This window comes from Trichosurus vulpecula, chromosome 1 (genome assembly GCF_011100635.1).
Source record: "Trichosurus vulpecula isolate mTriVul1 chromosome 1, mTriVul1.pri, whole genome shotgun sequence".
In the NCBI taxonomy this organism is placed as follows: domain Eukaryota; kingdom Metazoa; phylum Chordata; class Mammalia; order Diprotodontia; family Phalangeridae; genus Trichosurus; species Trichosurus vulpecula.
In genome coordinates, this window is record NC_050573.1 from 309,424,353 (window position 1) to 309,446,531 (window position 22,179).

At 41.3% G+C, this 22,179-nt stretch overlaps 1 protein-coding gene across 2 annotated transcripts in view; it reads right to left on the reverse strand.

Annotated features, from left to right (window-relative positions):
• Positions 1-19,037, reverse strand: part of TNFRSF11A (TNF receptor superfamily member 11a) — a 120,089-nt gene extending 101,052 nt beyond the window's left edge. For both annotated transcript variants that reach the window (XM_036742168.1, XM_036742167.1), the window contains exon 1: positions 18,793-19,037. In XM_036742168.1, the coding sequence (XP_036598063.1) occupies positions 18,793-18,873 (81 nt within the window). In that variant the 5' untranslated portion in view covers positions 18,874-19,037. The remainder of the gene's footprint in view (positions 1-18,792) is intronic.
• Positions 19,038-22,179: the final 3,142 nt, after the last annotated feature.

Sequence of the window (22,179 nt, forward strand, 5' to 3'; positions counted from 1 at the left end):
ATTGCACTAAGTTCCTCATCTGGGTTATTCCCTACAAGCACTGCTGGGATGAGTTGGTTTTGGCTAGATGCTACAATTATGCTATGCCTTCACCAACAGGGGGCAAACAAGAAGCAGCATGCCTTACAGGTTAGACCCTCAAGAAGACCCTACTTCAAATTTTGCCTGTGGCACATACTGGCTGAGACACTGGGAAGTAACGTAGCCTTTCAGTGCCCATGGGCAGCTATCTCATTATCAATTGAGAGAAGATGCCAATCCACACTAGTGGAGGAAGCTTGTCATTAGGAGTTCCCTACATTCATGAAATCACAAGTCTGGTAAAAAAAAATTAAATGAAAACTAAAAAGAGAGGGCAACCTCTGCTATGGTCTGAATCTGAATCAGCCTGGAGGAGGAGTCTCACCTGCTGCTTGGACCAAGTTCTCCTGCATGACTGTGGTTAAGTGATAACATCATTCTCTCCCCTGCTCCCTTCCTCTATTACCTGAAGACTTCCCTTCTGCCCCAAGACAGTTTCATATGCAAATGAATTGTAAAAGGTACACAGATAGAAACTGTTCTCTCATATACATAAGCTACAGTTTTCTCAAAGTCAAGTAATGACTCACACTTATATAACACATACAAAGCACTTTTAATACAACAGATTACATGACCTTGTGAAAAATGACCGGACTAAATGAGCCCTGAGCAGATGGGCATACTATCTATGTAAAATAAATTCACCTGAAACTCTACTTATGCTCTTTCTCCATGAACCATCATCCTTTCCCAAATTCCCCTCATCATAAATGATATCCCTCCTGCTAAGGAAGATTCCAGGTGGGTCATGGACACCTTGAGGTTAGGAAATAAATTGCTTTAAACAAATTGGGAAGTAGGTACTGTCTATTGTGGAGATGTTACATAAAACCCAAACCACTGAAAGGAAGCTTCAATCTGATTATGTTCATACAATTCTATCATATGACCATAATACTTAAACAGAACTGTGATCTCACAAAAGTGGTTATTTCCTTCAATGGGGGAGAATGCCCCCCATCCATACTTTCTCATCCTGGGCAGCTTGTACCCATGTCCTCCTCCAAAACAGCTCACCCAGTATCCTGAGGACTTTCCCCTCAACCTCTTGATGAGCTTCATGTAATTGTTATCAAGGGGAAAATAGAGTCGAACATGAAATTAAATATTGAGTTAGATTTCTTGATACTGAAACCTGATTTCTATTACTTTTCTCTTGGATTCTCATTGCTTGCCTAAAGGTGAACACAAAGTACATGGTAGTGAACGATAATAATTATAATAGCCTTACTCTAAAATATAGTGGAATCACTTTATAAAGCTATAAAGCTGGGAGGTACAGTTTAATGATTCTACTACAGTTTAGTAATGGTACATCGAGCTTTTATTTAATTCAATAAACATTTATTAAATGCTTACTATGTACAAGAAACTGCCAGACAATAGGAAAGAAAAGATTAAAAATGATACAGTCTCTGCACTCAAGGGATACTTGGCGCAATGGAAAGTTCGTTGGCTTTTAGAGTACAATGTAGGTTCAAACTTGGGCCCTGCTAGAAGTGAATTGAGCAAATCACTTACTTCTCTTGGCCTCAATTATTCAAATGTAAAATGAGTGGTTGGATTAATGGGCCTCTAAGGTCCTTTGCATGTCTAAGTCTATATATAACTATTATATAAGTTATCATGTGAGAAGTACATAGAGAATAGGTTAAACCAAGTGGCATAAGAGAGTTAATAGAAACTTTACATCTATATGAGGGTCAAGTAGTTGGAGAGAGCAGGGAAGGTTTTCAAGGGGACGTAGCTCTTGAGCTGGACTTAGGAGGGAAGAATTTTCCAATTTTATTTTATTGTTTTCTCTTGTTTTTACATCATCTTCATTTCTAAATCTCCTTTCCTCTTCCCTTACTTAGTGAGTCACATCTTAAAGCAAAGCTTTTTAAAAGGAAAAAAAGCAATTTAGAAAAACCAACTAATGCAACATGTCTGACAGTAAATACAATATTCCATGTCCATAGTCTCCTATCTCTGCAAAGAAAAGAAGGGTCTCCATTCTCTCAACTCTTCTCTGTGGAGAAATTGGTCATTATAGTGATGTAATTTTCAGAGGTTACCCCCCCCCCAATTTATATTATTGTAATCATTGTGCATGGTTATTTTTGTTTAGCTCTGTTTACTTTGTATCAGTACAGGCAAATCTTTCCATACTTTTCTGAATTCTTCACAATCGTCTTTTCTTGTCAGTCATATTCCATGACATTCATGTACCACCAAATCAGTCATCCTCCAACTGATGGGCAAATATAGTTTCCTTCCAGTTCTTTATAATCACAAAAGTGTGTGTATATATATGTGTATGTGTGTGTGTGTGTGTGTGTGCATATATATGTGTGTGTATATATATATATTGGTGCATATATATGTGTATATATATGTATATATGTATATAAGTATATATCAGGCCTGTACAACATACGTTCACCAAAGGATGCCAGGCAGCTGTCATGTGACCCGTGGCAACCAACCATCTTTCTGCGGGTCACACGACAGCCACCCCAAATACTCTGGTGATCTGCAAGCAGCCCATCAGCCATATTGTTGTGCAGGCCTGGTACATATGGTACCTTTCTCTCTTTAACTTTGTTGGCAGCTAAGTGCGTGACCTGAAGTCAAGAAAACCCGAGTTCAAATGTGACCTCGGACACTTAGTAGCTGTGTGACCCTGGGCAAATCGATTAACTAACCTTTGTTAGTTTCTCTATCTATAAAATGGAAATTTTAATAGCACCTGGCTCCCAAGGTTGTGGTTAAGATCAGATGAGAGAATTATAAAGCGCTTAGCATAGTGCCTGGCATGTAGCAAGTGTTACATAAATGATATTTACTATTATCACTGCCGTGTAACTAGCTCTAGGCTCTCTGGGTCAAAGAGTACAGCCATTTCAATCTCTTAGGAGGAAAGAATTTTAACAGGCAGAAGAGAGTTTGCTGCAAGCACAGGAGATGGTGTGCATAAATATATGCAGGCAGAAGAGAAAAGTACCCAACTGGGGAAGAGCTACTAGTCTGGATTTTCTGTACACAAGAGTGAATAAAAGGAAGTACTGTGAAATAAAGATGGAGAGGTGGTTTGCAGCCACATTACGGAGAACTTTAAATTACAGTCTAATGATTTTGTATTTTATTTTATTACATGAATCTAGGTATTGGGGGAATACAGCTTAATGCCTTAACCCATAGGACGTTCAGTTGGTATTTCAACAAGCTGAGTGAGAACAGGCTCCTACAGTACTTTGGGAGGGGATGGGGGGTGTAAAGCAGTCAGGGCTTTTTTTGCTTCAGGAAGTGGCATGGATGATTCAGGATGTCACACTATTCTTCCCTCTTGAGTCAGGACTGAACTAGTGCACTGACATGGTAGAGAGCTAGAGCTCTCTCTTTGAGATGAATCAGATGTTCTTAAAGATATATAGTATCTTTTTTTTCATTGCTAGTTAATAGCAATTCTTAAATAGCCCACAAAATAGAAGTTTCAGAGTAACAACAAAGTCCCAGCCTACAAGGAATTACCGAGTTGAAGCCCACAACACATGAACAGTAACACTTTCCCAAGCACATTTTAAAAAGAGTTTATTTCCATTCTGCCACTTTTAAGGGAAAAAAGGATATATGTCTCCCCATTTCTTTCATAATTAAGTTCTGGGATAAGAAGCAAATTAGAAAAAAAAAGACTGCTCCTGTTCTGAGACCGCAAAGGTAAAATGAGACATGGAGAATTTGACTCTCCACTCAGAGATAACGGAAAGACAGATGGATAAGATCATGGAAAACAGACCTGAGAAGAAAAGGTAAAGGGAACAGAAATGATTAAATCCAGAAAATGGGGAAATTGTGGGGCAATTAACAATCTTCAATCATATGAAAGATTAAAATACAGAATTCGTAGAGCTAGAAAGAACCTCAAAGGACATCTAGTGAAACCTTTTCATTTTACAGAGGAGGAAATTGAGGCCCAGAGAGGTTAAGTGACCTATCTAGAGTTACACAGGTAGTGTCAGAGATGAGATTTGGACCCAGCTCTAAGGTGGGAATGGTGGCCAAATCACTATGATATGCAAGACACTGTGATAGGCACCAGAGGAAATACAAAGATAAATAAGATCAGGGTCCCTGACCTCAAGGAATTTAGATGAGTGATATGATATACAGAGAAATTTTGTTATTAGTCATGTCTGACTCTTAATGATCCCACTGGAGTTTTCTTGGCAAAGATACTAGAGTGGTTTGCCACTTCCTTCTCCAACTCATTTAACAGATGAGGAAACTGAGGCAAACAGGGTTAAGTGACTTGCCCAGGGTCACACAGCTAGGAAGCATCTGAGGTCAAATTTCAACTCAGGAAGAGGTCTTCCTGACTTTGGGCCCCACACTCTATCCACTGCGCCACCTAGTTGCCTGCCTACACAGAAATAGCAAACGCCAAATGAGAAGTATGTGAGAGGGTTACAAAGTCCTCTGAGAAGTCAGAGAAAGGAAGGCTGGATGGCAGCACCCAGGAAGGCTTACAGAACTATAGAATGGCGAACAATGGATTTGGTCACAGAGGGAGGGTGTTGCTCTCCTTTACAGATGTTTAAAAATAATTTAACTTAAATGTGATTTTGCCATCTTTGTAGCAAGAGCAGGAGTAGAGGGAAGGTGGGGGAATTGGTGAATTAGCCTACTTACTCAATCAACAAACGGTTTAAGCTCCTGCTATGCATCAGACTGTGCTACATTCTGGGGCTACAGATCCAAGGAATGAAACATTACCTACTCTCAAGGTTCTTAAAGGTTCAATACTTTTCTGATACCCTTCAACTAGATAATTTCCATTGCTTTAGGGTAATATTCTTTCAAATCAGCTGCTATCTCTATTAGAAAAGGAAGCAACTGTAGAAATCAGTCTTAGAAAATGCTTTGCGAAGGACACTATTTTATATAAATTTTAGGGTTTTTTTTTCCTTTTGGGGGGACTTTGTATTACCCAAAGGACTTGGGAGTATGAATAGGGGTTTCTGCAATACTGTATGCCCTCTTTTCCCTCTTGCCAGATTTTGACACCTCTTTCACCAAAACTACAGTTTTTCTTCCTCATTTTTAATGGAAAGTCTTCAAATTTTTCGTAACTTGAGGAAGTAGCTCTCATACTTTTAACATTTACAACAGGAAATGTAATAAGTTATTATTACTCTGACACAGACAACAGATAGTTTTAGTTGGCTCTTCTTGTCATTTGGAAGGCAGCCTGCTGTCTTAAATGTCTATATGTCCACTGAGGGATATAGGATCCTAGATATAGAGTTTTAAGGGATCTTAGAGGACATCTAGACCAACATCTTCACATTTTTCCTAGGTAAGAGCAAGACAAAATAAACATTTGTTGAGGTTAGGCTTCTACCATACAAAATGTCTCCTTCTGCATGTAATTTTAGGCAGAGGACACATGGAAGTAATATTCATGCTCCATCTATTGTTGACCTTGCTCAGAATCTTTGAGTCTCGAGAGTTCTCTCTGTTTCTTGCTTACACCACAAAGTCCGATATAATAATAATAGCTAACACTCACATAGTACATTAAGGTTTGAAAAGCACTTTAAGTACATTTTGTCAGAAGACCATAGATTTACAGATGGAAGGGGCCTTAGAGGTCATGCAGTCTCATTCTCCTGTTTTGCAGATATGGAAACTGAGGTGCAGAAAGGTTAAGTCATCTATCCAAGGAGCCATGGCCAGTAAGTGTCCAAGGAGCCATGGCCAGTAAGTGGCCAAGGCAAGACCCAAACCCAGGTTTTCTTGACTTTATCACCAGTATTTTACTCACTATACCATGTTACCTTGTAATAATTTTGTAAGGTAGATTCTATTATTATACCAGATATATGCAGATGAGGAAACTGAGGCTAAAAGAGATTTTTCCCACAGTCACACAGCTAGCACCTGAAGTGTGCCTAGCAACTAGGTGTCAAAGGATATTAAAATGAACAAAAAGTATTATATAAAGATCACACATGAGAATTTTATTAAAAGACTACTATGTATATACCAGGCACTATTTTGGGGGCTGGGGATACACAGGTTTTGCCTGCATTTTTTTTTAACACAGAGTCATCAGCTTTGAGATAGTAGGCAGACTTCTAGATTTCAGAGCGCATACCACTGATTTCAGAGCCTCATCTTTGGTTACCTCAACTTGAGTCCAGGAATTCCTTCTTTGCCTCTAAATCAGTTCTCTGAAGTGATGGTGATACCATGCAAAAAATGAACTTTTGATACCTTAAGCCCCTCCCTATAGCTTCTTCTTTATTGAGAGATGAATCTTGCTAAAGAATCTTGCTAAACCAAGATCTAAATTCCCTTGAGGATCTTAAGAGAGTTTTTCTCCAGAAGGGATAATGATTCATCTAGTATCACCACATCACTTTCTATTAGATCAGTCAGTCAACAAGTATTTATTAAGCCCAAAAGAAGTGCCAGGCTCTGTGCTATCTGGGGTATGAAGAAAAGCAAAAATACAGTCCCTGCCCTCAAGGAGCTCACTTTCTAAAGAAAAAGCCACCATTTCAGTAAGTATGTACACGAAAGAAATATACAATGTAAATAGTAAGTAATCTCAGAGTGTGGAGAGATGGCAGTAGGGGTAGAGGATACGAAAGAAGGTGGTGGTAAGGGTAGGAAATGGACCTAAGATGGACTTCTGAAGAATGTCCTAAGATCTAGTAACCCTCTCAAAGCACTTGACTTATGCTCAAGCATTGTTAAGTTCTTAAGGGATCTGAGTTATTGTAATACCAATTTAGATTTGAAGATCTTTCCCACCCATTAATAGGCCATGTGACCTACTTACGTCACAGGAAGCCTAAGTCACATGTGGTGGGAGGAGCTTGCTGAGAAGAAAAGGAAAGTGTGTCACAGAAAATGCTGAGAGAGCAGTTATGGCTGTTAATGACAGTAAGAACTGAGGGAAAGAGAGGCGACTTGTGATAGCTGTACTGTAAGTTTTGATTGTTTTGTGGGAAGGCCCCAGCATGGGGCAGAGAGGTTTTGGGATGGCAAGGCTCCATGCTGTGATATTAAGTATCCAATTCTTTGTTGCTGTGATGGATTGGGCATAAGGCTTATGGGATATGGTTCTCTGGTGTCTGAATAAATGGTTTACTTCTTCTACCTTCTATGTGGAAAGTCTCATATATTTTGCGATACCGAACCACATAGGCATTTTGACAGTTATCATCTATATTGTTATTATTGCCTTACTGATGCAGTTGTCAACCACAAATGAAGCAAAGTAAGTAGAAATACAAGCATGTGTAAGAAAACTAAAGGAAGATGCAGAATTCCCCACTCTTTCTCAGAATGCTATACTTCATAAGTTTCAGCAGAGAGAGGATACTAGTGTCAAATCTCCTCCTTGTTGTTTATTTTTCTTGATGTGTTTAACTTCTCTATCCTTGTGAAGGAATAGATTATTTCTTACAGAACGAGCTCCCTATCTTAGGGCTAGCTTTGCAGATAGACTTACTTTGGTTCACTCTGGCATATTCTGAAAAACTTTGTCCAGAGTGTGTATGTTCTTGTCTTGGCTTTGCTGCTGAGTGATGATTGTTCTTCTACAGCAAAGTAGGATAATTGATTTGGGTGGGTTTGGGACAGGTGTAGGGGACAACAGCTACCTGACTTCTCCTCTCCTCAAAGAGGGGGCTACCATGACTATGGTTTAATGTAGGAGTTCTTAATCTGGAGACCAAGAACTTGTTTTTTTTAAAGAACTATTTTGATAACCGTGTTTCCATGCAATTGGTTTCCATTACAGTCTGATGGGTTTTATTTAGGTATTAAAACATTATTTTGAGAATAATAGGGCCCATAGGCTTCACCAGACTGCCAAAGGGGTCCATCATGACACAAAGGTTAAGAAGTCATTGTGTAATGAATCCAAGGCTTCCCATCTTCCTCCTGACCTAAGTGCTTGGTTGCATGGTTCTTAAATTGTGTATGTGTGTGTGTTTTAGTGAATTTTTACTCCAAAATATTCTAGAATATATATTTGGATTTAAAAAAAGTGTTCCATAGACCAAAATGGAGGCAAATGAACATCAAGCTTTGGAATCAACAAAATATTTACATGCTCCCTAATTTCTTTAAATCAGCTATGCAGGATGTCATTCTCAACAGAGTGCACACATTCATTCACACCCAAATACTATTCTGAAACTCGGAAAACCAGAGGTTCCATAAGTCTATTTCATGGCATCATGTCAAGTACAACCCACTTTTTCAGAATGCCATAACCTCATTAAATCTGAATACCAGTTCTCTTCTCTTTCTTCCTTCCTATCTCTGGAGTTTAGAAGATTAGCCTTTGAAAGTAAGCAATCAGTATCATTTTAAAGATACTTACTAGCCCAACCTGGCATATTACTCATTGGTAAAAATATCTTTTGCTCACAAAATTTGGGGAGTTATGGTGTTATCCATCATATAAACAAATAAAACTGGATTGGTTATAAAAATACCAACCACTTTTTCCATCTACACCTGCCAAAACCCACCATGATGAGGTATCTGATAGCAACAGGCATTAAAAGCCTGAAAAATATACTTATAAAGTATATGTAAAATTGAATACTTAAAGGAATGGATGAAGTATTTATAGCAACAATATAGCTCATACTATGTATCAAATGCTGTACTGAGTGAAGAGGGTACAAATAGGAAAGACAGTCCCTGCTCTCAAGGAGCACAAATTCTAAGGAGAGAGACAACAGAAATAGAAGGTTGTCGCTCCAAGTCACATGGAAAAAGCCTCCTGATTCTCGAGGTGCGACAGCAAAGCAGATGTTAATGCCTCTTCTTTAATTTGATTTCTATTGATAAAACTATGTTTCTGCTGTTGGACCATGCGACAGTGCCAAGGACTTTGGTAGCAAGAACTTTCTTTTCTGGGTCTTCAGTAGCTGTGGCTGAAGCACCAGGCTACTTCCCAGTGTGATGGCTGAGGGTACTGGGCTGGAAGCATTGCCATTCTCAAAGTTGCCAGGTTCAGGGTCCTAGGCTGTTTCTACCAGGATCTGAGGGGAAATGGTAATCAAAGATCTGGTGGTAGTCCCATTTGCCTGGTACATACTGTTTCCTATCTCTCCTTCATGGTGCCTTGCTGCTTCAGCTAGGCTAGCTTGCCTCTCTGTGTGTGGTTGTTGGCTGGCAGTTGGTGGGGATGGCTGGCCCTTTCTCCACAGGGGTTGCTTCCTCAGAAAATGGCTTTGAGGACTGGGCTAGAAGCAGCACTAGTGGTCTGGGAGGTGCTCCTATTGCCAGGGCTCCTGTGACAGAATTGTTTGTCCTATTTTCCATTTTCATTCATAATCTTACTTGAATGTATCCTGAATTGTTTTTCTGATTCAGGCTTTTTTCCAGGCTATGTATGGGCTTGTGCTGATCATTATGACTTCCCTGAATGCATAATAACCAAAATCACAAAGCTATAAATGGTATATATGTTAGAGTCTAAGGAACCAACCTCAATGGGATTTCGATCACGTGCTCATCCGTCACCTCGTTCATCCATCCCTAGTACTTCCTTCCCACAGAAAAAATCTAAGTCCCTAAGCTTTGTGACTTGGGCAGGAGGAATACTTGCCCTGAGAGGGCACCTAGCTTCTTCTTTGAACAAGTTCCTATTTCAAAGTGGAAGCAATCTGGAAAACAAATACCTCCCAACCCCGCAACCCCAGTATTACACTCAGTAGTTAAATGTTATACTTGAGAGGTGTTTAAATAGCAACTGAAAGCAGAGAGAATGGTCTCATTGATCACTAACAGAACCAATAAAGATAAGTTGCTATCAGACAGTCATAAACAATGTCTGCTGATTATTGCCTTCTCAGGGTTCCAGCAGACTCTAAGTAACATAATCCTGTGAAAAAGAGTACAGCAAATGCCAGTCACTTGACTACTCTATATTAGGAGAGAGATTGAGGGGAAACTTGCCTGGTGATGTCTGTATAGACCCATCTTGTTTGCAGAAACTCAGATTAGAAGTATTGACCCAGAACAGATAGAGTTCAGAGGGACATACCTCTGCTTACAAAATACAATGTGAATATGCATCCATCCATCCATAAATCCCAATGCCCGATTACCTGTAAATCTCACGAGCACTTTGAAACCTCTCATGTTTCTGTTTGCTTCGTTTACACCTGCTTTTCCTGTTCCTGAACTTTGAGTCAGAAGGAAAGAGACAAATCATAACTATGGTTCCATACACATATATTAAAAAAGAGCTATAAACTGTAACCAGGGGAAAACATGCAAAGAGATTGTAACAGTGAAACTTTGAAACAAGCTGAATTATTAGTGCAAAGGTTCTAGAAGAAAAAACAATGATCTGTTGAACAAGTAATTCTGTGTACTTCCTCTATGATTTATGGAGGGGGGAAGGCAAGGCAATTGGGGTTAAGGGACTTGCCCAAGGTCACACAGCTAGTAACTGTCAAGTGTCTGAGGCCAAATTTTAACTCAGGTCCTCCTGACTCCGGGGCTGGTGTTCTATTCACTGTGTCACCTAGCTGCCCTCGTCTATGATTTATGGACATGGAAGAGTGATCATAGTTTTAGAATGATGGGAAGGAGAGGCAAGAGTGCAGTTGGAGTTGCTTCAAAGTATACTTCCCTTTAGAATAACAAATGCCCCAATAGTGGGCAGCTTTCTCAAGGAGAGGCATTATTTGTGGAACCTAGGTGAACAAATATAGGGAAAGGGCAAAAATGACACCATTCTTCCAGCAATTAAACATATCACGTTGGAGAAAGCGGATAACCTGATATAGAGGAGAGGGAGGGGGAGAGCAGGTCTTGGAGTCAAAAAGCCTAGGTTCAAGGCTGGCCACTGACATATACTGGCGGCAAATCATTTATCCTCTCAGTAACCCTCCCCGCCCCCCCCCCCCCCCAAATCTGTAAGTTGCAAAACAATTGCTGATCTCCACTGGTAGAGGGAATTTCCTCACCTGGTGTTCCCTATACTGATAAAAGTCACAGGTCCAAAAACGTTAGAGAAACAGTTTCTGTTTTCTTCTTTCCACAATCTAAGAACAGGAAAATAAAGGACAGTGAAGTGGGGAGAGATGGAATTTTAATAGTGACACGGCAGCTAAAGTTCACCTAACACCTTCTACAATAATGTAGTGGGCAGAACAGCTACAGCTCTGGGACTTCCCTTTTCCTGGCCTCATAAAACATGCCTTTATTGACCTTTGAAGGTACATCTTTATTGTTTTATTTTCCTGATAAGAGTTAGATAAGGAAATCTGAGCTCAGCTATTCATTTGTCAACATAAAGGCTATTTTAATGAATTGATTTTAATTTTTTTTTGAGGGGTAGGGAATGGTGTCAAGGGAAGCATCTTAATTAAGCATTCTTGGTAAACAAAAGGGGGAACTAAAATCTCCATGCATTGCTGTGATTCTAAAAAGGACTGAGGTTCTCTGCATTAACATTCACTATTTCCTATAAGCAAAAGTCTGGTACTCAGGGTATGACTAGATGACAGCAAAGATCAACGGGAAGAGGGCTCTCATCCTGGAGAACTTCCTCCTCCAGCCCACCCCCACCCGCCCAGTCTGGTGATTTTTTTTTCCTGAGGACTCCGAGGTTCTCTCATGGATCCTTCTTTGACATGAAGTGTCTGCAGAAGTACAAAGACATCTCTCTTTGTTCCTAATTGGCCTCTTCGCTCTGACCTACCACCTCAATAAAATCTGTGTTACCTTTGTGTACTGGGATACTATAAAAAGTTCAAAGTCACAACTGTTCGCTGTGATTTCATGAACTGAATATAATATTTTTTACTATCTGCAAAGTCATAAAGAGGCATGGGGGTGGGTGGGTTGGTAAGACTCCTTTGTCTATGTTACACATGGAGACAATAGCTCTCACATAAAAATTTCTGAAGTTCATAATACAATTGCTGCCCCATATGTGTCTTTATATTATTTTTTATTACAGGGGACAGGTGGTGGCCCAGTGAATAGAGCACTGGGCCTGGAGTCAGGAAGACATGAATTAAAACCTGGCCCCAGAAGCTTACAAGCTATGAGACCCTGGGCCAGTCATTTAACCTCTATCTTCCTCAGTTTCCTCAACCATAAAATGGAATAATAATAGCATTTGCCTCACAGGGTTGCTGTGAGGATCAAATGAGATAATATTTGTAAAAGCACAGTACCTGACATATAGTACCTAACAAATACATCTCTCTCTCTCTCTCTCTCTCTCTCTCTCTCTCTCTCTCTCCCCCCCCACTTTCTCTCACTCCAGTACAGTTTCTCCCTCCCTCTTTCTGTCTCTATCTCTGTCCTCTCTTTCCTTCCCTCCCTCTCTTTCTCTGGAGTCCTCTCCCTCCTTCCTTCTTCCTGCCTCTCTCTCTTTCCCTCCTCCTCCCTCTTCCTGCTCCCTCCCCTATACTCTCTCTTTCTCCCTCTGTCTGTCTCTACATCCCATACTCTCTCTCTCTCTCTCTCTCTGTCTCTCTCTCTCTCTCTCTCTCTCTCTCTCTCTCTCTCTCTCTCTCTCTCTCTCTCTCTCTCTCTCTCTCTCTCTCCCCGCTCCCCCTTCCCTTTTCATGTTCCCTTGGGATATATAACCATGACTTTCAGCATCACATGAAACTTTTCTTTTTGGCACCTAACTGTCCCTTTTCCTGTCTGGAAAAGCATTGTTCTCATGTAAATTTCGTGTAGTTATATAAACAGAATTACGAGGAAGTTGTTTTACGTGTGTTGTTTTTTTAAATCCTCCCCTCCTAAAGCTGAGGCTTTTGGGCATGTTGTGAGAATATGAATCTGTTTCAGGTTACTGAGAAATGATGGTGACAGTAATAACGATGACAAGTAACACTTCGTTTTCTGGAAAAGGTGCTTGCTCGAAACTTCCTCTTTTGCCATAATGCATAAGAAATTCCCCAGTTGAGCTCAAATACGTCAAACAATACAATCTCTAGGAAACCTTGCACCTGTAGCAGCAGCCAGAGCTGTATGCATTGGAAATTTTAATAGACTGCAAATGACACTGCCAAGGTGTGGAAGGAATGGAGTGGACCCACGGGAGCAACAGTTGTCATCAACAGTGTACTGAACATTGCATTCTGATCTGCTTTTCAAAAAAAGTAGAAGTCTCTCTGGGGGGCTGGGATTAGTCAGTAAAGCAAGCACATAAACCCTCCCCCCACCAATATTATCTTTAGTTAATTGGCAAGTGAAGTGAATTTTTTTCATGCTGCCAGAAGCATCCTGTCCAGTTGCAGATAAGCACAATTAAAAGGGTTTAAAGGAAATCTGTGAAAAGTGGCCTATGCTGAAAATTGCTAAGAGGGCTCATACTGGACAGTTGTACCTTGGGAAAAAAAGTTTGTTTTTCTGGTGATTTCTCACTAGAATCTGAGGCATATTATTAATTCTTTTGTTACAATTTAATTTCATTCAACAAACATTCACTGAGCACTTATTAGGTGTCTTGGACTATACGTGGCGTAAAGGACACAATTAGAAAAATGAAACATTCTTTACACTACTGCTCATCATCACCTGTAGAAATGAGATTCCGCCTCCAACGCCCACAAAGAGCATGTGATTACATAACTAGTTGGCTATAGCAGATTTTTTCTAAGATTGTATTTCATTAGAGCAGGGCTGTTCGGCTCAAATGAAGTGGCCCCTTGCCTAAGCTGCTGAACATATTAAGCAACATCTGAGGTGTCTAATTTTGGGGGGGGGGGCAAAATCCCTTAGGTTTTTCTGCTTTCTTCATTCCCAATCATTCCAGTTGACTTTCTAATCAAAATTTTTGGTGTTGTTCAGTAGTTTTTCAGTTGTGTCCAACTCTTCATGACCCTGTTTGGGGTCTTCTTGGCAAAGATACGGGAGTGGTTTGCCGTTTCCTTCTCCAGCTTATTTTACAGATGAGGAAATTGAGGCAAATAGGGTTAAGTGCCCTGCCCAGACTCACAGAGCTTGTAGGTGTCTGAGGCCAAACTTGAACTCAGGAAGATGAGGTCTTGGGAATCTATCCACTTTGCCACCTAGCTGCCCTATTGATTTTGCCAAACTAAATAGATATTAAACAAAATGAACTTTCATTACACATTCAACTTTCAGGCTGCAGTCAACTTTCAATTTCTGTGAGAAGCTCTTCATCCTAGGCTGGTTTCTGCTTCCCACCCAGCAACCTTCGAGGCCATGTCAAGACAAATCAATAAGCATTTATTAAATATCTACTATATGCCAAGCATTGTGCTAATAAGTGCTAGGGATACAGAGAAAGGTAAAAGCAGTCCCTGCTCTCAAGGAATTCATAATCTAATAAAGGAAATTAAGCAAATAACTATGGAGAAAAAAGACATACAAAATAAATTGGGACTAAGATTAAGGAGGACCATGAAAGGCTTCTTATGGAAGATGAGCCTTAGCTGAGATCTTAAGGAAGCCAGGAGGCAAAGACATGGAGGGAAAAAATCCTAAGCATGGAGGCCAGCCAGTGAAAATAAATAAAGTTGCGGATAGAATGCCATGTATAAGGAATAGCTAGGGGGCAAGAATCCTTAGATCACAGAAAATAAAGAGCGGAATAAGGTTTAATAACACTGGAAAGCCAGGAAACAACCAGATAGATTCTTCATGATTTTGTGTATTGTTGACTGCTTTGCAAAGTAACATTAACATTAGCCTAAGACAGACAAAACAAAGAAAGCAAATCCAGTGAAGGAAAAAATAAACCCAACATACATGCAAACTACCACAGAAATTATGCATGGTTAAATCGAACATAAATGATTTTGGGATTTTTTTTATTATATTAGACTTTATGCCACAGCTCTCCTCTAGGAGCATAGATAACTGTTTGACTATGCTGATTTTGGATGAGTTAGTAATGAAATGATCCCAAGGAGACTAGGACTCAAAAGATGCTAAGTACAAACTTGGAGAAGTCATTTCACCAGAATGGACCTCAGTCTTCTCGTCTATAAAATGAGAGTGTTGTCCACTAACACCTTCTAGCTCCAAATCTATGATTCTAACGTCATAGTGTCCAAAAGCTAAATAGATATTCAACTTAAAGCATCCTATCAGGGTTGCAATTAATTTGTCTAAGTGGTCATTCAGGTGAGGGTAACAGAACCTAGGAGACTCTCTGGATCCAATGAACCTGAGCAGATTGAATTGTTTCTAGATTTTGGTTATGGGTAGGTAAGAGTCTGGGACTCTGGGTGGGTGCTCAGCAGATGAAGGGGTCTCTTATTTGATTTCAAATTGAATCCATGGGAACATGTGCCACTGGGATCCTCCACAATCAATTAGTGCAGGAAACAGTTTGGTGTCTTCAAGGTGCCTTGAAGTCAAAAGACAGAATCAGAATCATAACATCAAAGTGTTTGAGATAGAAGGGATCTGCTATTTTAACAGATGAAGGAACAGATATAGAGAGAGGAGGTATCTTCTCAGAGGTCATAAAGTGGCAGAGCTGAGACTTGAACCGAGGTCAATCCGATTCTAAATCGAGAGCTCTTTCTACCATACCTGAGTTTGAATTCTGGCTCAGTCATTTATTTTCTGTGTTAGGTCAGTCATTAATATATCTCCCAGAGCCTGATGTAAAAGGGAGACAATACTTTACTAACCTTACCATGTGATTGTGAGGATTGGCTCACATATATGTAAGATACTCTGTAAACATCAAAATGCTAATGAATGTAAGTTTAAAATGCTTATTTATTCAGATAAGGGATGTTTCAGAACTGGTACAGAGCTCCCAGGGTTGTTGTTATTGGAAGGTGGCCCCAGGAAGTGATCTTAGTCCAGGGCAAACCTGACCTAAAACAAAAAGGCTTTGCCAAAACTACACAAGCTTCAGGGAAGTTCTGCATCTGACCCCCATTAGCCTCAGGTCATCACTCTTCCATTTAGTTGTCACAGAAACTTAGCATCTCTTTCTGGCACAGTTACCTGATATTCTCAGTATTCATTTTCCTGGCCATGAAAATGGAATTCTGTCACTAACTCACCCCAAAAGAGAAGTAGCATAATATAGTAAATAGTGCTGCCACAGGGTCAGTAATACTTGGGTTCAGATACTGCCTTTGACAATGATTATCCATGTGACCACGGATGAGAAATAATAATGATAATAGCTAACATTTATATAGCACCTAACGTATGCTGGAAATTGAGTTAAGTGCTTTACAAATATCTCACCTGAACCTCACAACCACCCTGGGAGACAAGGGCTATTATTATTCCCATTTTACAGATAGGGAAACTGAGGCAAACAGAGGTTAAGTGATTCACCCGTGGTCATACAGGTAGAAAGAGTCTGTGGCCAAATTTGAATTCAGGTTTTCCTGATTCCTGCCCCAGAGTTCCATCTGTTTGACCACCTAGCTGTCTAGGTCACTTAGTTCGGTTCAACAAGTATTTATTATGAATTTATTAAGTGCCTACAATGTGCCAGGCACTTTGCTAAGTACCTACAATGTGGAAGATGCTATGGCAGGAGCAGGAGATAGAAAGGCAAAAATTAAATAGTATTTTCCAATTTTTCTGAGACCCTTTGCCCATCTGTAAAATGGGGTTAATAAAACCTGTATACAAGACCAATATCACAGTGTTTGGGGGAGGCTCAAATGAGTAAACGCATAAAATTCAGTAAACTTTTAAGTGCTAGATAAATGTCACTTATTGTAATGTTAAACATTTATAAATTGTTCGTTGTCCCTTGCAACAAGATGCTCTCCCCCTACTTGACTCAGTGTGTTTGTGTGTAAGGGTTCAAAGAGACACACAAAAGAAATATGCCTAATATCTGCAAAGGACTTGTATGCTTCTAAAGTGCTTTGGTGGCTCCTATTACATTTCAAATACTCCTGATGACATTCCTGTTTGACATGGCAGGGTAGGTACTGTTACTCTTGATCACTGAAGAGCAAAGAGGTTGAAGCAGCCTGATCAAATTCACAAAGCTAGTAAAAGCTACAAATAGACACATATTTACGCAATACACACACATGTGTGCACATATATATACACACATACACATATATACACATATGTATATATATATAGAATTAAGTACCCTTTCCCCGACAACTCTTCCTTCTCTCCACTATTAGAGGCACAGGATGGAATTTAGAAACTAGTTGAGACATTTTCTCCTACCCAATCCTTTACTATCCGCAGACAGCATAAATTACCATTTAAAGTTTTGCCTCCTTTTTCTTCCTCTCCCACAGTTTTTTTGGAAGACAATCACCAATGAAATACACATTTGTATCCACAAATGCAAACACATAAAATACGGACAAGATGGTAAAGAAGAATATTAGGAATCGATAACCAGGATAACTAATTCCTAAACGATCTGCTCCGGTGAGATAACATGAGATGTAAAGCACCTTTCAGGCCATAGGGTGCTATTTATTATTGTTCACATATAATTTTGTTTTCTAAATTTTGCTCCCTAGCTAGACATTCTTCCCTAGCAGTATCGGTCTTTCCTAACAGGGATTGTGGCAAGAAATGGGCTGGAGTCAGGAGACCAATACCCCAAAGCCCTCACCACTCATTCATTCCAAGCAGGAACCCTTAGTTTCCCTCTTTTTAATAAGTTCCCTGCTTTTGGCTTGCTCACTATCACACCACTCTATCCTTCCTTCTTTGGGAACTGTGAAAGGCTTCCTCCATGAAAAGTGTCCCGTACCTTACTTAGTACCAGAGTTTCTGGATTTCCCCTTTTCAGCTTCTCTCCACCCCAGGTACCCCTCCCTCTTTTCCTATGAGAAGCTCTGGGAGGTGGAGAAAGGAGGTCATCATTTCTCAGTTATGTAAGGAAAGGAGGGTTGGGGTCCCGATTATTGCACTGGATTAGAGGTACTGATTGGGAAATTACCAAGCTGAACATCGGTGCTTGCTTCCCTTAAAAACAAAATAAAACACTACCCACCTCTTCCACCAAAGTGCCATTAACAATCTTCCACTAAAGTAGTATGCTTAAGTACCAGCATGGTACAGAGACGACCCCGCCTCCTAGAAGCTCAAGTTTTGGCAGGTTCTCCCAAACTGGCAAGGCTTCAATTACAGGCCCAGCCTAGGCTCTGTGTCTTTTGTCGGAGGGCCAGCCGGCTAATGTCCTAGAGGTTCGTTACCAGAAGCTTGGACGTCCAATCCTGGTAATGCGAACTTTTACCTTTGGCCACAGAAACTCACGAAATCAAGGAGCGGAGGGTCATGATCTGCACGAACTGAGGAAATATTCGCCCCATGAACTCACACATCTTTAAAAGTACATAAGTAGTAGAAAAAACAACATTGCTTGTTCCCTGATCCCTGGGTTGGATGAGGCTGGCTTTGAGTCACAGTCGGCTGTGGCAGCAGCCCATTTTTCCTCCGGGTGCTTCCTCACTTCTCCCAGTGGTTCTCACCGCCAGGCTCTAGGCTTTAGTCCCGGGGAGGTTAACTAGCAGGATGTGTATAAAATGTGTATGTGTGTGTGTGAGTATATAAGTATACACGTTACTGCGTACGTGTGTATGCGGCCGGGAGCTTCCAACAGGACCAAGCGTGGACGACACAATCCTGGTTTTAGTGAGGGTCTCCCCGAGTCCGGTTCCGCCTGGCCAAGGTCCTCCTCCATCCCAACCCCAACCCCGGTCCCTGCGTCCACGTCCAGGTCCTTACCTGTAGCTGGCCGAGCAGGACGCACAGCGCGAGAAGCTGCAGGAGGCGGTGGAGGGGCCGCCACCGGCAGGACGGGGCCATGGCGCGTACCCGCGCCTTTTCCCTCTAGCGCCTTCCCGATAGCACTGGCTGTCTCGCTGCCACCGTCGCCCCACATAGGCTGGAGCGCTCTCCCTTGGTCCTGCTTCCCTCCTTCGGCCCTCCCTTCGCCACCTCCCCAGCTGCCCGCTGCCGTGCAGTCTCCTACAGCGGGCCACCTGTCCCCCAGGCGGGCGCTGCGGCCGTGCCACCCGTCCACACCCCCTTTCTGTTGCGCCCACCCCCAGCCCTCCCATGCTCGCTCCTCCCAGCTGCGGATCGCTTCGCTACAACACCCCTCCCCCGCCCCAGCCCCTTATTTTCTGAAAAGGTGGAGATTCCTTGGAAGTGTAGGTGTAGTCCTGAGTGGGTGGGTGGGTGGGTGGGTGGGTGTGGGAGCAGGGAAGGACTTGATGCTGAAGGGGTTTGGCTTTGCTTTCAAGAAAGTGAGGAAGTTGAGCTTGATTTTTTAAAAAAAAGACCGAGGCATTAGAAGGTTAGGTGGAGAGAAAAGGGAGGGATCGAGATATTAAAAAAAAAAATAAAAAAGGAAGTACAGGTTTTGCTTTACTCAATCCTTCTCTTTGTTTGAGCTTTCCTGTCCAAATAGTTCAAGTCCTATTTTCAGTCAGTTAGCTCCTAGGCTGGCTGTTTAGCTTTAGGAGCCTGAGCCCACAGCTTTCACACATGCAATGAAAACCCCCTTTAAAAACATTTTAAAAATAAACCAAACCAAAATATTTCCTGGGTCCTGAAATAAGTAATACGCAAGACAGTCCTAACTTCTTTAGGGCTATTGGGTGCTTTGTCTAAAGTAGGGGCAATATTGGAATCATAGGGTCAGGATTCAAACCCTTACTATCTTTGTGACCTTGGTCTCTGGTTGCACAAGTGGATGGGAGGGTGGAGGTTTTCTGTGTGGGGGGTTGTAATGGCAAGCAAAGTGGGACTTTTCGATGTTTTTTTCTTTTGGGATGCTTCTCAGCACTGAGGTAATCAAGTGCCTTTGATGAGTCTTGCCTTTGTTTCAATTGGGAGTCTGACTGAGGGGTCAGCTAGGTGGCAGTAAATAGAGCACACCAGGCCTGGAGTCAGAAGGGCCCGAGTTCAAATCCAGCCTCAGATACTTGACAGACTAGCTGTGTGACCTTGGGCAAGCCACTTAACCCCAAATTGCCTTCCCTCCTCCAAAAAAAGAGAGTCTTTGATTGAATCAAGAGTCTTTGATGACCTGCTTAAGTTACAAGAAAGCCTAAGTCACATGAGTTTGAGTCACATGGTTGTGATGCCCTCTGATCCTGAAGAAGTATATATATACTCTGAGGTTAGCATTTTGCTTGGGGGCTCACTCATTGGGAGAGTATTCCTGTGATTTTGCCAGAGGCGCCTCTGGGTAGCTGTTAAGAAGGGGGTGGCCTCCTGCTTTGAAAATTCAGATGCTGGTGCTTCTCTCTCTGATAACTATGAATGTATTGCTATAGACAGAAGCCCTGTCTGCTGATTTGTGTTATTTGCTCTGTTTATATAATTTCTGCTTGTAATTTCTGTTTGTGTTTTTTCTGAAGTTCAGGGTGCTGACTTTTTCCCCTAAGCTAAGTGAATGATATATGTATGTTTAATTAAAGTGAGATTGTAAACCCCCTTTAAGTTGCTTTCCTTTAGAAAAGCAGATCAAAGAACCTGTGCTAGCAGCCCTCCTGTATGCTGGTGTTATTAGCCTTATACCTCTGCAGCAGCTGCTAGCAGCATTTTCACTACAGGGGTCATGGTGGGCTTGATCAATTATATTCTCTTATCCCCTAGAAGAAATTAAGGGTGTCAGAATGAGAGAGAGAGAGAGAGAGAGAGCGCTCCCAATATCTGGAGTTGGGATCTTACTAATGAGGAGATAGCAGGAGTCTTAGGGAACAGAACTGAGGAAGCTTTCCTGTGTTTTTGCTGTGTTCCTAGAGTAAGGAAGGTTTCTGGTTCCCTCTAGCTTCTGGCTAAACTAAAATCTCTGGCTTGGACAATGGGAGAAAAACCACAACTCCAATACGTATGTAGCCCAGGCCTGCTCCTGACATGGCAGCTGTATGCTCTTTCTCCCTCTGGGCTGGCTCACTCACCCCAACCTGCCCTTATATTGTTAGGTCTTGGTTTTTGTTTTTTTTCCAGAGTGGGGGAATGACCACAGCCATGTGACCAAAATCCCCTCTCTTAGCATGCTGGGAGTCACCCTGATGTGGAGGTGATATACTGCTATAACTCATTGCTTTCACTCCTGAGTTCCCACAAGTGTTTTTCCCACTTACACAAAATCAGACAAAGTAACACTATTGATTCTTAAACATGAACATGAGAAGGCAAAAAGCAAGAGTAATTATAACATTTACTTAATAGAAAGCAAAAGCAAGAATAATCATGGCATTAACTCAACACAGGATAAGAGCAGGAATGACCAAAACATAATAGTCCACCCATAAAACTGGGTCATATTCTCCCACAAATGCACACAGGGTCCATGAGAGAAAAAGGGTACACACTTTTAGAAACCTAGTAAGGAGGTATGAGGGTAAGGAGACAAACGTGCTCCAAGCAACTCATAACTCTTTAAAGCAGGCCTTGATGTCCTCAGAATTTATAAAGAATAATCTGTACCATGTGGCATCCGTTAGGTAAAACAGCTTATCTACTATCTGCTCCTTTCTGTTTCTCACAGCCCTCCTGCTGGATAAAGCTGTTTCTATACCATTCTTAGGCTTTTTTTTTTTTTAAAGCACACAGCCACCCTTGGCAGGACACTGTGAGAGTGTTAAGCTGTTTAAGTGACAAGCTCTTCCCTCAAACCATAGAACTGCCCTAGTTCTTTGGGCAAGTTCCCCAGATATCTCTGGAGCTCTGAGGGGCTTCTTCCCCTCAAATAGCCATAGCGCTCTACAACCTTTCTCTAGACAGTTTTTCAGACAGATAGGATTCTGTTTAGTCTGATCCACTCTTAGTAAAGCTATTTCGCTTCTACAACTGGCACAGCAGATGCAAAGCCTTTCTTTCACCTTCCGTTTCTCCCTCTTAAACAATAGAGAACAGTAAAGGACAATACAGGCAAACTGAGAGGCTTCCCCTCTCTCAAGCTAATACTAGCATTAATGGGCAATTCTCTAGCCAATCAGCTCTCAGCAAAGCAATCCTTCTCTTCCAATCATCATAACTCCCAGCAAAACGTGTGCAAACCATGCCTTTCAGTTCGGCATCTCTTAGCTTCTGTCTTATTTAAGAACCTTCTCTTATTACTTCTATTTTCTTCTGCCTCCACCTCCTCCTACTCTC